Source organism: Balaenoptera acutorostrata, chromosome 7 (genome assembly GCF_949987535.1).
Source record: "Balaenoptera acutorostrata chromosome 7, mBalAcu1.1, whole genome shotgun sequence".
In the NCBI taxonomy this organism is placed as follows: Eukaryota; Metazoa; Chordata; class Mammalia; order Artiodactyla; family Balaenopteridae; genus Balaenoptera; species Balaenoptera acutorostrata.
This window is the reverse complement of record NC_080070.1, coordinates 52,427,801-52,442,759: the sequence shown is the minus strand read 5'-3', so window position 1 is coordinate 52,442,759 and position 14,959 is coordinate 52,427,801. Positions and strand designations below refer to the sequence as shown.

The following is a 14,959-nucleotide window of genomic DNA, read 5'->3' as shown; positions in this document are numbered from 1 at the left end:
TTTTATACTTAATGTTAATATATAGCTACTGTGTTCATTATCTATTGCTGCATAACATATTATCCCCCAACTTAAAGCAACAAACATTTATTATCTCACAGTTTCTGTGGATGAGTTTCAGATGCAACTTACCTAGGCAACTCTGGCTCAAAGTCTCTCATGAGGCTGCGTCAAGCTGTTGGCTGAGGCTGTGGTCTCATCTGAATGCCTGACCAGAAGTGAGGTGGGAATCTTCTTTTAAGCTCATTCATGTGGTTTTTGGCAGGCCTCACTCCTTTGCCGCATGGACCTCTCAGCAATGTTGCCTCAGGACATGGCAGTCGGCTTTCCCAAGGGTGAGTAATCTAAGAGAGAATGAACAAGAGTGTGCACAAGACAGAAACCAAATCCTTTTTATAACCTAATCTCGGAAGTGACATCTCATCAATTCTGTTGTATTCTGTTCATTAGGGGAGAGTCAGTAAATCCAGCCAAACTCAAGGAGAAGGCATTACACAGGGGCATTAACACTAGTAAGCAGAGATCACTGGGGGGGAGGCCATCAGACACTGCCTACCTTATTCTTTTTAATTTTAGCACAGTATTCCAAAGTTTGGACAACTGTAATCTTTTAAACTATCAGCCATGATTTCTTGTTTATTTTCTTTAATTTTCTTTTCACTTCCCGCCTTTTATTTGATTGGTTCTACTTTTTTTTCTCCAGTGTTTAGAACTTATGCATGGTATTTGCCTTGCCTAATTGACATTTTAGTCAAGATCTGTATTTTGCTGCCTACCCAACCCTGAGGACAAGATGAGACTCTGCATGCTTTTACTGCTCACCTATGTCTTCATTTTCTTAAAATCATTTGAAGTCTTAGGTCTAGATCTGTGCTGTCTGATATGGTCACACTAGACACACGGAGCTATTGAACACTTAAAATGTGGCTGGTCTGAGTTGAGATGTGCTTTAAGTATAAAATACATGCTGGATTTCAAAGACTTAGTATGAAGAAAAAGAAATATATTATTAATAATTTTAGAGTCATTATATTTTGATTATGTTACTGATTCTCATGTGGAATCAGCATTGAGAACAACAGATGGCTTTAAAATACATGACAGAAGAGGAAATGAGAACCTCTTATCAATAGCAAACATGTCTATATTGTCCAAACCAGAGCAAGAGTGAATACGTATTTACCTTTTTAAAAATAGGTCTAGGGCTTCCCTGGTGGCGCAGTGGTTGAGAATCTGCCTGCCAATGCAGGGGACACGGGTTCGAGCCCTGGTCTGGGAAGATCCCACATGCCACGGAGCAACTGGGCCCGTGAGCCACAACTATTGAGCCTGCGCGTCTGGAGCCTGTGCTCTGCAACAAGAGAGGCCACGATAGTGAGAGGCCTGTGCACTGCGATGAAGAGTGGCCCCCGCTCACCGCAACTAGAGAAAGCCCTCGCACAGAAACGAAGACCCAACACAGCCAAAAATTAATTAATTAATTAATTAATTTAAAAATAAAATAAAATAAAGACATTAAAAAAAAAAAACTAAAACACAATAGATCCATAGACCTGTTGGTTGGTTGGTTAGAGCTTGTTTGTGCTCAGGAATAGAAGATATAAGAAGTCTGCAACAGCTTTTGAAAATGATTTAACATTAAATTCTAGTCTCTTGCTGCAGCAACGTGGGTAGGAGCACTGGGACTGTGGGCTTGGAGCAGAACTTCTCTGATTGTTTTTAGAAAATGGCAGATAAGCAGGACATGGGGCAAATCACCAGCTTCAATAAGGCCAAGCTGAAGAAGACGGAGGCACAGGAGAAGAACACCCTGCTGACCAAAGAGACCATCGAGCAGGATAAGCAAGCAGAGTGAAATTTTCTAAGAACCTGGAGGATCCTCCACTCCCATCGTCTTGGAGACCCTAGCTGTGACGTAGAGGAAGCGTCACCTGCAAGATGCACATGAGTGACAAGCTGCACTGTGAACCCAGGCACTCCTTGCTGATGCCACCAGCCCATGGGTCTCTGAGGGGGCCCTCCAAATGGACTGCCAAATTCTCCGGTTTGCCCTGGAATACTATAGAAAATTATTTGTATGATTAATGAAAATAAAACACACCTTGTGGCATGGCAAAACAAAAACAAAAGCAAAAAAACAAACCAAAAAACTCATTAAATTCTAACCCATAGCAAAGATGAGCTCACGGAAACCTGGCCCCTTCTGACTTTTATAACCATGACTTTGGTCACAAGATTTCAAACCTTGAAGAAGATTGTTTTTTAGGAAGATGTCTCCTCCTCTCTGTCCATTCAATCGAAGCTGCTAGAAGAGAGAGGACGCTTGAGGTGAAAGGTTTTATAGCTTGAAGACCAAGTGTTAATAAAGCCTAACACAAACCCAGTATTCAGAGCATGCTTAGACAAACAAAAAAAATTTAGACTCTAATTTTCAAGTGCTTGTAATTGTTTTGGAGGGAGGGGTCGGTGAAGAGGAGTGCTATAGTAACTGTAATCATCAAAGAGGATTTAATAAAGATCACTTGTTTACGTGCTAAGAGTTTGTGCAAACTAACTAACACCCCTTAGAGATGACAGAAATGCTGGAAATCAGCCCTCAGGACTACAATGAGCTAGAAACCCAACCACCTACAGGACTGGGACAAATAATATACTGGTAATGACAAATGACATACTGGTAATGAAATGTGTTGACAAAGAAAATCACACAATGTAAAAGTTATGAGTTAAGTTTTATTTGGGGACTTTACTGAAGACTATAGCCTGAGAGACAGCCTCTCAGCTCAGAGGAACTCCAAGAGGTAAAGGGAGGAACCAGGAGATATATGAACCTTTTTGTTGGGAAAAAACATGTAGTCAAGCATCAAAAGAGTATTGCTAATCACAAAGAACAGAGATAGCTCAAGTTAATGATTTTAGTGCTTTTCTATGTATGGGAAGATGCAACAATCTGGGGTCACTTGAAATTTTTCCATAGATATTCATCTTAAATACCTAAGGGCCAGTATATCCAAAGCACAGAAAGTTTGCTGTTTTTCTCCATCCTGAATTTCCCTCAGAGGGCACTGTCAGTGGGCAACTGCAGTGGCTGATCACTTGATCCTTGTAGAACTGGAATGGCAGGTAACATTTTTTTTTCTTTACAAATTCAACAACAGTTAATTAAACCTTGTAGTATTGATCACTGTGTTTTAAAAATTGCATTCACTAAAGGCCTTTCTACTTGACCATTTTCCCTAAATTCCAATAGCCACTTTCCAGTTTACTGCAAATACATGAGTACGACTGTGTTTTGCAGCTTAGCATTGAAACCATGCCCCATAGTTAACAGAAGCTGATAACTAATAGAAATGCTTGAACTTGTCTTACAGAATAACAGATAAAGGAACAGCTTGTTAAAGCCCCTTTGCTTATAAACTGCCTCATTATTAAGTTTGCTTTAGTTTTTTTTTTTTTCTTTCTTTCTTTTCCTCTCTTTAATTGCATCCCTTCCCAGCTTCACGCAGCCCAGGGGTTTTACAGGAACTTGGAGTCTGCTCCTGCCCAGTGCAGGCTGGCTGGGGGCTGGTTGGGACCACCGACCCTAAACCTGGGCCTGTACAGATGTCCAGTGAATGGCCTTTTGATGTCAGAGGGCCGGAAAACTCCACTCTCAGATCATGCTAAGCGCCTCCATTCTGAATATGCAGAAGCATGTAACCCAGATGCACATGCACAGAACATCAATTACCTCACCTTGTAACCTGCCTCCAATCACCTTACCCCAGCCTAAGACCACCTGCTTATCCCTAAAATATCCCAATCCTCTGCCTTCAGGGAGGCGGATCTGAGACTTGTTCTCCTGTCTCCTCACTTGGCTGCCTTGTGAATAAACTCTTTCTGGGCTGGAAACTTTGGTGTCTCAGCGTTTGGCTTGCTGTGTGTCAGGCAAACTGACGTGGTTCAGTAACAGTATCAAGAGCAAAAACTGCAGCTATGTTAAAGCCTAGAGGGAGTGTATGTGAACTAATTCTTGGACTCAAAGAAGAGGCTATAAAGCCTCCAGCCACCTAAGGGCCTATGCATCATACCTCCCATATACTCTACGTCATCCTTTAGAACATGTATCCTCAAACACCTTTTAACGTGCTTTCACAGGGCAATACTGTGGGGCAGGCAGGAAGTATTACTAACCCCAATTTATAAGGGATCTGTCAGTCAGAAGGGTCTTCCCTGCAAGTAATGGAAAACCCAATTTATACAATAAGAAACATTTATTATCTCACATAATTGCAGAGACAAAACTAGTTTTTCCACAGAGGGAAGGAAGTCAACTAAAATCACCACCTGACAAGATGAAATTTACATATCAGTTACCTACAATTTAGGAAGCATGGCAAAACAACTCAAAGACAATGAATAGGGCCAGAATCTGATAACTTGAAAGGGTATGCTGTAGACACTGCATGTTTTCCATTGAAATGCAAAAATTTTTTGTACATCCCCAAAGAAGTCATATAGTAGGTATTTGTTTAGCCATTTGGAATTAAAAAAAAAAAAAAAGAAAAGAAAACATCCATATTGAGAGTTACTTTTTTCAAAAGAAAAACTGAAGTATTTGGGTCATAAATCCTGAAAAATAAATAAATAAATAAAACCTCAAGAACCAAAGAGAGCGTCAGCACCTCAGGCTCAAAGCGGCACCTTGGCAGGGAAGAAGATGTCCCAGGGTCGGAATCTGGGTGACTTGAGGCTGGCACAGGAGTCCTCTGAGTTTGAGAGAAGCTGCAGAAAACAGATGGTGAGACCAAGTTCAGAGTTAGGATTCTGGGGAGCCCTCTTGCAGGTCTTGGAGATCTGAACAGAGCAGTTGGTAGAAGCCATAATGGTCAAGAGGAGTCAAAGAGCACTCTGAGGCCTGAAGTCAAGGAAAGGGGACATTTACTGCTAACCTCCAGCACGACAAGCACTTAAACATACATCCATTGAATCCTCTAACAACTAAGAAAACTGGGCCAGATATCTTCCACTTGCCTTTTCAGAGCCACTGCCCACCATTCTCCACCTTCCTTTGTGCCCAGGGCTACATCAGTGGTTCTCCACATGTGGTCCCCAGACCAGCTGGATCAGCATCACCTGGGAAAGTGTTTGAAATGCAAAATCCAAGCCCCCTCCACCACCACTGAATCAGAAGTCTGCATTTCAACAAGACCTGCAGGTGATTCTGATGCAGGCCCAAATACCAGAACCACTGGACCTCTTTAAAAGGGCTCCCTTGCCCTCGGGATTCAAGTTGGGTTCGTCAACGGGGAAGGCCCTGCAGAAGGTGAGAGGGAGGAGGTACGTAAGCCCAGGTTACTTGTTCCCCCAGCTTCCCACCTGCACAGTCACATCAGGGTCCACGAAAGGTGCTGCTCCTGTTGGGTTGGCCCTTTGACGTTACTCACTTCTAAGTTCTGGCAACTGACCCTGTCCCTCCTGTCTTCAGGTCTGGGGGTGGAAATGACCCTCACTGTTTCTGGCCTTGAGACAATGCACTATCGCTGTGACTTCCTTATAATTTGTCCACAGCTTTGTAAATTGTCCCTTTATTAAATTTTACTAAACTCTTTTCAAAGTATCCATTTTAAGTGTGTCATTGGTTTCCTCCTAGGACCCTGCCGTTTCTGCCATGACTCCCATTTTGAAGATAAGGAAATTTATTATCAGTGAACAAGCCCAAGCTTGCCCAGTAAGAAGCAAAGATGGGCTTGAAATCAGGGCTGTCAGGGCACAAAACCCCAGCCCTCTAATCATAGAGTTGGTCTTTCTGTTGTGGCCAGCTCCCCATCCTGAGTCCTCTTCTTAACGTAAACTATCAGTTTGCTGGCATCTGACAATAGGATGGGTCAGGAGCCAATCATCAATCAAATAATATCCAAATTTTCATTATAGTGGAGTCTATTTTATATAGGTATAGTATCTAGATAATATATAAGATATAGAGATAAATATATAACTATATATGTAGCTATATATAATATATAACTATAGTATATAACTGTATATAACATATATATAATATGTATGTATCTTCAGGTAGAGTAAGCTTTGAATAAATCATAAAGAGGTACAAAAATACATTCTGGTATCAAAGACTAAACATTGAAGGAAAAAGAAAGAGTTCTTGGGACTTCCCTGATGGTGCAGTGGCTAAGAATCTGCCTGCTAATGCAGGGGATATGGGTTCGAGCCCTGGTCGGGGAAGATCCCACATGCCACGGAGCAACTAAGCCTGTGCGCCACAACAAGAGAAGCCACCACAATGAGAAGCCTGTGCACTACAATGAAGAGTAGCCCCCGTGCGCCTCAACTAGAGAAAGCCCGCACACAGCAACAAAGGCCCAACACAGCCAATAATAAAAATAAATATAATAAACAAATTTATAAAATAAAAAAAAAAACCTACAACTTAACTTGTGAAGAACTCTTTTTTTTTTAAATGAAGTTTTTTTTTCTTTTTATTTATTTTTGGTTGGGTTAGGTCTTCATTGCCGCACGGGCTTTCTCTAGTTGCGGTGAGCAAGGGCTACTCTTTGTTGCTGTGCACAGGCTTCTCATTGTGGTGGTTTCTCTTGTTGCAGAACACGGTCTCTAGGCGCGCAGGCTCTAGAGTGCAGGCTCAGTAGTTGTGGCGCACGGGCTTAGTTGCTCCGCGGCATGTGGGATCTTCCCCGATCAGGGCTCGAACCCGTGTCCCCTGCATTGGCAGGCGGATTCTTAATCCACTGTGCCACCAGGGAAGCTCCTAACTTACAGGTTTAAAGTATTCTAATCTAGAATCTCAAAGGACTTCTTTGGAATTCAAAAAAAAAGAAAGAAAGAAAAAGATTCTAAAATTTATCCAGAAGAGTAAACAGACAAGTATAGTCAAAATAATGTTTGAAAAAGATGAAAAATGAGAAGCATTTCTAACCAAACCAAACTAAACCAAACCAAACCAAACCAAACATACACACACACAGACACACATACACACACACTTAAAATGAATATCACAGCGCTAGAACTGACATACAAATAAATGGCTCAGAGTAACTAAAAAAGCAAATTAAAGTATATAAACTAACTCAGTTTATTAAAAGAAGCATTATAAGTCAACTAGAAAGAGAAGAATCATTCAGTTAATAAAAGGAAAATTGACTTAGGTATCAGGGGGAAATAAATCTATTTAGAGTCTCACCTCACAATATTATCCAAATAAACCCTATGTGAATCAAACGGCTAAATGTAGAAAAACAAAACAAAACAAAATAACAACAAAGCACCACAAAAATTAGAAGATATATTTTTCCTAACAGATTAAAAAGACTTTTTACACTTAAAATAAATGGGAAAAATTACAAAAGAATATATGATTCTACCATCTTAAAATCTATTAAAAGTAATTACAAGGCTAACAAAGTTATGAAAATATCTAGAACCAAAAATGCAAAATTTTTCTTAATATATAAATATTTTATAGAAATCAATAAGAAAAACACCAATATGTTTATAAAACAATGTGTAAAAGATAAAGACTGGCAATTAAGTTGCAAGCACCAAAAGAAATTTTTCTTAAATAGAAGAAAATTCAATCTCACTGAGCATTAAAGAATGCAAATTTCACAAGAGGAGATTATGTTCAGGACCTTGGTGTAGACAAATTTTCTTTAAAAGGACACAATAAGCATTAACCATAAAGGGAAATAATGGATAAACTGGAGTCTGTTAAAAATGTATCTTTTGTTCATCAAAACACAGCTAAAGAGTAAGAAGGCAACCCAAAGAGCAGAAGAAGAAATTTGATAACTGACAAAAGATTAAGATCTAGAATATAAAAATTTCTTATACAATTCAATAAGAGACAGACAACTTAATTTGAAAATGGGCAAAATACTCGAACAGTTTACTTACAAAAGAGGATATCTCCAAATGGCCAGTAAACATTTGAAAAATTGTTCAAGCTCATTAATCACCAAGGAATGCAAATGGCATCAACAATGATATATCAATACACAGCCCAGCCAACTCGCTAAAGTGAAAAAGACTGACATTATCAAGTGTTAACCCAAATTTGGAGAAACTGAAACTCTTAGACACTCCTGGTAGGTATCTAAATTGATATAACCATTTTGGAAATTACTGTCTGGCAGTATTGAAGCTGAATACGGGCATAGCCTACCACCCAGCAATTCCACTTCTAAGGTGCATGCCAACAAAAATGCATAAACATTGTCACCAAAAGAAATGTACAGAAATGCTTATAATCGACAACTGAAAACTAACCAAATGTCCATTAACAGCACAATGAACAAGTACAATGTGATATACTGTATTTATAAAATGGAACACTACACCAAAATGAGAAAATTGAACAGGGCTAGTTTATTGCTCTTAGAAGTCAGAATGGCAGTTATTCTTGTGGTAATAATGACGGGAAGGAGCATGAGGGGGATCCTGGGGATGGCGAATTTGTTCTTTCTTGTTATGAATGCCGACTCAGGTGTGTTTGCTTTGGGATAATCAGATACTTTCCTGTATCTTTATCCTTCAATAAAAAGCTTAAAAATAATAATCAGATGACATTTTTTAATGATTTCTAAATTGGTAATTCTCAGTGTTGGCAAGAGTACAGTAAAACAGATGCTTTCATATACTGTTGGCAGAACTGTAAATTGATCCAACCAACCTTCCTGGAAAGCAAATTAGCAATATGCATAAAAATATTTAAAAGTCCATGCTCTTTGATCCATTAATTCCACCGACACGAATCTATCTTAAGGTAATAATTCACTCCAAAAAATGACAAGGAAAATTATGACAGTACACAAAACTATGTGTAAAACTATGTACATATAATACAATCCCAACTATTTTAAATATGTTTAGAAAAAAAGAAAAGACTGAAAGGAAATATGCCAAAATATGACTGTATGGGCTGAATGTTTGTGCCCACTCCCCTTTTACCCTCCCCTCCCACTACAATTCATATCAATGTCCTAAACCCCAGTTTGATGGTATTTGGAGATGGCCTTTGGGAGGTAATTAGGTTCAGAAGAGGTCATAGTGGGGATGGGGGGGGGGACGACTCTCATCATGAGATTAGTGCCCTTAGAAGAAGAGGAAGAGGGCTTCCCTGGTGGTGCAGTGGTTGAGAATCTGCCTGCCAATGCAGGAGACATGGGTTCGAGCCCTGGTCTGGAAGATCCCACATGCTGCAGAGCAACTGGGTCTGTGAGCCACAACTACTGAGCCTGCGCGTCTGGAGCCTGTGCTCCGCAACAAGAGAGGCCGCGACAGTGAGAGGCCCGCGCACCGCGATGAAGAATGGCCCCCGCTCGCCGCAACTAGAGAAAGTCCTCGCACGGAAACAAGACCCAACACAGCCAAAAAATAAATTAATTAATTAATTAATTTAAAAAAAAAAAGAAGATAAAGAGATATGAGAGCTCTCTCTCTCTCTACCATGTGAGGATACAGTAAGAAGGTGGCCATCGTCAAGCCATGAAGGACACCTCACCAGAACTGGACCATGTGGCACACTGATCTAGGACTTCCTAGCCTCCAGGACTATGTAAAATAAATGTTTGGTGTTGAAGCAACCCAGTCTGAAACCATGCCCCCAGAGTTAACAGAAGCTGATAACTAAAAGAAATTCTTTAACTTGTCTTACAGAATAACAGATAAGGGAACAGCTTGTTAAAGCCCCTTTGCTTATAAACTGCCTCATTATTGATTAAGTTCACTTTAGGTTTTTTTTTCTTTCTTTCTTTCTTTTCCTCTCTTTAATTGCATCCCTTCCCAGCTTCACGCAGCCCAGGGGTTTTACAGGAACTTGGAGTCTGCTCCTGCCCAGTGCAGGCTGGCTGGGGGCTGGTTGGGACCACCGACCTTAAACCTGGGCCTGTGCAGATGTCCAGTGAATGGCCTTTTGATGTCAGAGGGCCGGAAAACTCCACTCACAGATCATGCTAAGCGCCTCCATTCTGAATATGCAGAAGCATATAACCCAGATGCACATGCACAGAACATCAATTACCTCACCTTGTAACCTGCCTCCAATCACCTTTCCCCAGCCTAAGACCACCTGCTTATCCCTAAAATATCCCAATCCCCTGCCTTCAGGGAGGCGGATCTGAGACTTGTTCTCCTGTCTCCTCACTTGGCTGCCTTGTGAATAAACTCTTTCTGGGCTGGAAACCTCAACGTCTCAGCATTTGGCTTGCTGTGCATTGGGCAAACGAACCTGGTTCAGTAACAAGTCTATGCTACTTTGCTATAGCAGTCCAAGCAGACTAAGACAATGATCAATAGTTATATCTGAGATTACGGGTGATTTTTGTTATCTATTTATTCTTTTCCAAATTTTTTGCAATCTTATGAATTACTTAATTTTTATAAAGCATAATTACTCATTAATATGTGACCACATCCCCACTGTAAAAGTCAAACAACACAGAAATCAGAGAAACATAAAAACTATCCTTTAACATATTCTCTCACCAATCCGCCTTCCCCAAGTTTGGTTTCTCAAAGATAAGCACCAATAAAAGTTTATAAATATATGTAACTTTCCAGGTATTTTATTCTGCATTTACAAACATGCATACATATGTAAGGAAATACACATATACAGAGTTTTTTTAAAATTATTGCTTACAAACAGACTTAGGGGAGCTGGATACTCCCAGTTCAGTGTCTTGTTTGACCCACACAATGATTTAAAAGGTTGCACAGTTACACAAGTCATGCTCTTCTACAACATAAAAGAGCTTGGTACCTATTGCCATACACCTGCCTGGCCCTTAAAATTTTTGACACCTGCTTGGCCTCCCTAGGCCTCCTAGGTCGTCTTTGTCACCCTGGATCTCTTTAACATACTGTTCTGTAAAGTGCTTTTTTAAAAAATCAAAACACCAAATAATAAATACGTTAGCATGACAATATGTCTAGACTCACCTAATTCTTTTCTGTGTAGTGTTCCATAGTACGCTTTACTTTTATAATCAAAATTTTGAAAAGTGCATATTATTTTATTTTAAAGGAGTTTAGATGCACATTTTCAATTTGATTCACGTTTCCTGAATATGTTCCTGTCTGCTTGTGAGCTATGAAGCAGGAAGTCTTTAGTCTCTGTTTAATTTTTCATCAAAGATGGTTCGTGAAAAGGTGCATTGCTGAACTGGAAGGCATTCTTATAGCTACTTTATTTATTTATTTTTGGCTGTGTTGGGTCTTCAGTTCGTGCGAGGGCCTTCTCCAGTTGCGGCAAGCGGGGGCCACTCTTCATCGCGGTGCGGGGACCGCTCTTCATCGCAGTGCGCTGGCCTTTCACTATCGCGGCCCCTCCCGCTGCGGGGCACAGGCTCCAGACGCGCAAGCTCAGCAGTTGTGGCTCACGGGCCCAGCCGCTCCGCGGCATGTGGGATCTTCCCAGACCAGGGCTCGAACCCGTGTTCCCTGCATTAGCAGGCAGACTCTCAACCACCGCGCCACCAGGGAAGCCCTGGAAGGCATTCTTATACTGAACACTTTATCAATAAAGACTCCTGTTTGCACAGTGGAAAAGCAATATTATTATTTAGAAACTCCCTTGAGGAAACGTGCTTTTCACACACAGAATGGATTATTTGTCTAAATGTCAAAGGACTCTTCTTAATTTTTGTGAATATCCTTCATGCCCAGGAAATGGCAGTAGGCTGGATATTTTTTGGCTCATAATTGCCTCTATCACCCTAGATATAGCTTAAATCTTTGATTACGCTCAGTTCCATACATTTCTGTATACTGTCTTATGATGCAACCATTTCATGCCTCCTTAGTTTAAGTATTTAAGCCTTGCATCCCTCAAATATGGTAACTTCCTGGAGAAAAGGTTTCTTTTATCTATATGCAGACAAAATAAAACCCAGCCACCCACCTGGCTCTGTCTCATCAGGAAATTGCAGACTGATTCTAGCAGTTGAGAGTAACTAGAATCTGAATAACTAGAATCTTGCTGGCATCTCTCAAATGTCATTAGAGAGGATCTGACACATAGCCTATGTTAACCTTTCTCCAATGCTCTTTCCCTAGTCCTCTGCATCCCCTACCCTTCTCAAAAATCTGCCTGAAAGCCTCTCTCCCTATAGCTCACTCTAGTCTCTCCCTTTTAAAAGCCAGTTCCCATCCTTGCTTCTTTGTTCTTCCCAACGGATTACCTCCAATCCATAGTTCAGGACCCTGGAGTAGAGGCAGAGGCGGAAGGGAACGATCCCACCAGACAACACCAAAAGTGACCTAGCAGGAGGGAGGAAGACATGAGGGATGGGACAAGATCTAAATATTTTTGCTTAATAAAGTTTTATATTTGTTAAATATACCTACCGTGACTATATTTTTCAGGTGGACAATTTATATCTAACGATCTAGAAATGGGAAGCATAGTGAAGCTGGGATTATTTTGGAAAATCAAGAGAGAAGTTTTTTGCAGTTTGTTGGTTTGTTTCTTGAGAAGAGGAAGAAAGTCACATACACTGAGCACAAGCTACTGTGGGATGCCCCTTTTGTTTAGGGGCATGTTATGTTGTTTAGCTAGCACAGTACCCTGAAAGGGATGTATTATTGTCTCCATTTCACACGTGAGGAATGTAACGGGCACTTTTGGTATATCCATCCCTCTCCTAAGGAGCGCTGCGTTCTCTAGGAATTGTCCCGTCGAATTCCCCCATCCACAAAGGTAACTTCTTCTCTGGCTGCCACTGATTGGGCCAGAGGTGTGAGTATATGGCATGAGGCAGGCCAATCAGATATTCTCTCGCAGAAGTTTGGAATCAGGACTCAGAGAGAGCGGTGGCTGGAGCTGTAACTGGTCAAACAATTCATGCACTCTGAGAGTGGATCCTAGTGTCTGGAGAATCTTTGGGATGAGTGGTATGAAAATTCACATTCAGGGCTTCCCTGGTGGTGCAGTGATTGGGAATCCTCCTGCCAATGCAGGGGACACGGGTTCGATCCCTGGTCCGGGAAGATCCCACATGCTGCAGAGCAGCTAAGCCCGTGCACCACAGCTACTGAGCCTGTGCTCTAGAGCCCACGAGCCACAACTACTGAGCCCACGCACCACAACTACTGAAGCCCGCACACCTAGAGCCTGTGTTCCGCAACAAGAGAAGCCACTGCAGTGAGAAGCCCGTGTACCGCAATAGAGAGGAGCCCCCGCTCACCGCAACTAGAGAAAGCCCACATGCAGCAACGAAGATCCAACTCAGCCAAAAATAAATAAATTAATTAAAAAAATAATAATAAAAATAAAATAAAATAGGCACTCTCTAACCTCTTTCTCTGCTTTTTTTTTTTCAGTTTTACTGAAATATAACTGACATATAGCGCTATATAAGGTTAAGGTGTACAGCATAATGACTTGACTTACATATATGTAAGTATATTGTGAAATGATGACCACAACAAGTTTAGTTAACAGCCATCATCTCATATAGATACCAAGAAAAAGGAAGCAGTTTTTTTCCTTGCGATGAGAACTTTTAGGATCTACTCTCTTAGCAACTTTTAAGTACACCATATGGCAGTGTTATCGATAGTCACCATGTTGTACATTACATCCCTAGTACTTATTTACCTTATAACTGGGGGTTTGCATCTTTTGACTATCTTCACCCAATTTCTCACCCTCGCCTCTGGCAACCACCAATGTATTCTCTGTCTCTATGAGTTTGGTTTTTCTAGATCCCACATATAAGTGAGATCATACAGTATTTGGCTTTCTCTGTCTGACTTGTTTCACTCAGCATAATGCCTTCCATGTCTATCCATGTTTTTGCAAATGTCAGAATTTCCTTCTTTTTTATGGCTTTTTTTATATAAATAATATTTATATTATATATATATATAATATATATACATATCACATTTTCTTTATCCATTCATCTGTCAATAGACACTTAAGGTTGTTTCCGTGTCTTCACTATTGTAAATGATGCTGCAGTGAACGTGGGATGCAGATATCTCTTCAAGTTAGTGATTTCATTTCTTGCAGATAAATACCCAGAAGTGGAATTGCTGGAACATATGGTAGTTCTATTTCTAACTTTTTGAGGACCTTCCATACTCTTATCCATAGTGGCTGCACCAATTTACATTCTCACCAACAGTGTACAAGGGTTGTCTTTTCTCCACATCCTCACCAGCATTTGTTATCTCTTGTCTTTTTGATAATAGCCATTCTAACAGGCATAAGGTGGTATTTCATTGTGGTTTTAATGTGCATTTCCCTGATGATAAGTGATATTGAGCACCTTTTCATGTACCTGTTGGCCATTTGTGTATCTTCTTTGGAAAACTGCCTATTCAGTTTCTTTGTCCATGTTTAACTGGATTATCATTATTATTACTATATATTTTTGCTATTGAGGTATATGAATTCTTTATATATTTTGGATGCCAACCTTTTATCAGATATATGATTTGCAAATATTTTTTCCATTCCGTATGTTGTCTTTTCATTTTGTCCACCATTTCTTTCACCATGCACAAGTTTTTTAGTTCGATGTAGGTTCTATACACTGACAATACATTATTTTATTTAAAGTGAATTAGACAAATTTACTTTTTCTCCCTTCCTCTCTCCAATGCTCCCTGCTTCATTCACGTCTTTTTTCTTAGATTGATGAAACCTGGCCCTCGTCCTCAGCCTCTCTCCTCACATGGTAGAAAGAAGCTATTATTATTATTAGTTTTAGTAACTTATCACTACCTGGATTTATGTTACATATTTATTTGTGTACTTGTTTCTCTACCACCACCCCCAATTCCCCCACCAGAATATAAGCTCCCGGAGGGCTGGGTTCAACCCTTGTTCACTGCTGTATTTTCAGCACACTGACCAGAACTGTATTTGACATATAGAAGGCACTCAACAAATACTCATTTAATTAATCAATCCATTAAACCCTGACCTGTT

At 40.4% G+C, this 14,959-nt stretch overlaps 1 protein-coding gene across 1 annotated transcript; it reads left to right on the top strand.

Moving 5' to 3' along the window:
- Positions 1-1,726: 1,726 nt before the first annotated feature.
- Positions 1,727-1,855, top strand: LOC114236410 (thymosin beta-10-like). Its single transcript, XM_057550418.1, has one exon. The coding sequence runs from the start codon at positions 1,727-1,729 to the stop codon at positions 1,853-1,855; it is 129 nt and encodes a 42-aa protein (XP_057406401.1).
- Positions 1,856-14,959: the final 13,104 nt, after the last annotated feature.

What these genes read in the sequence shown, in the direction of transcription:
- LOC114236410 (XM_057550418.1), top strand. Translation starts at nt 1,727, where the DNA reads ATGGCAGATAAGCAGGACATGGGGCAAATCACCAGCTTCAATAAGGCC.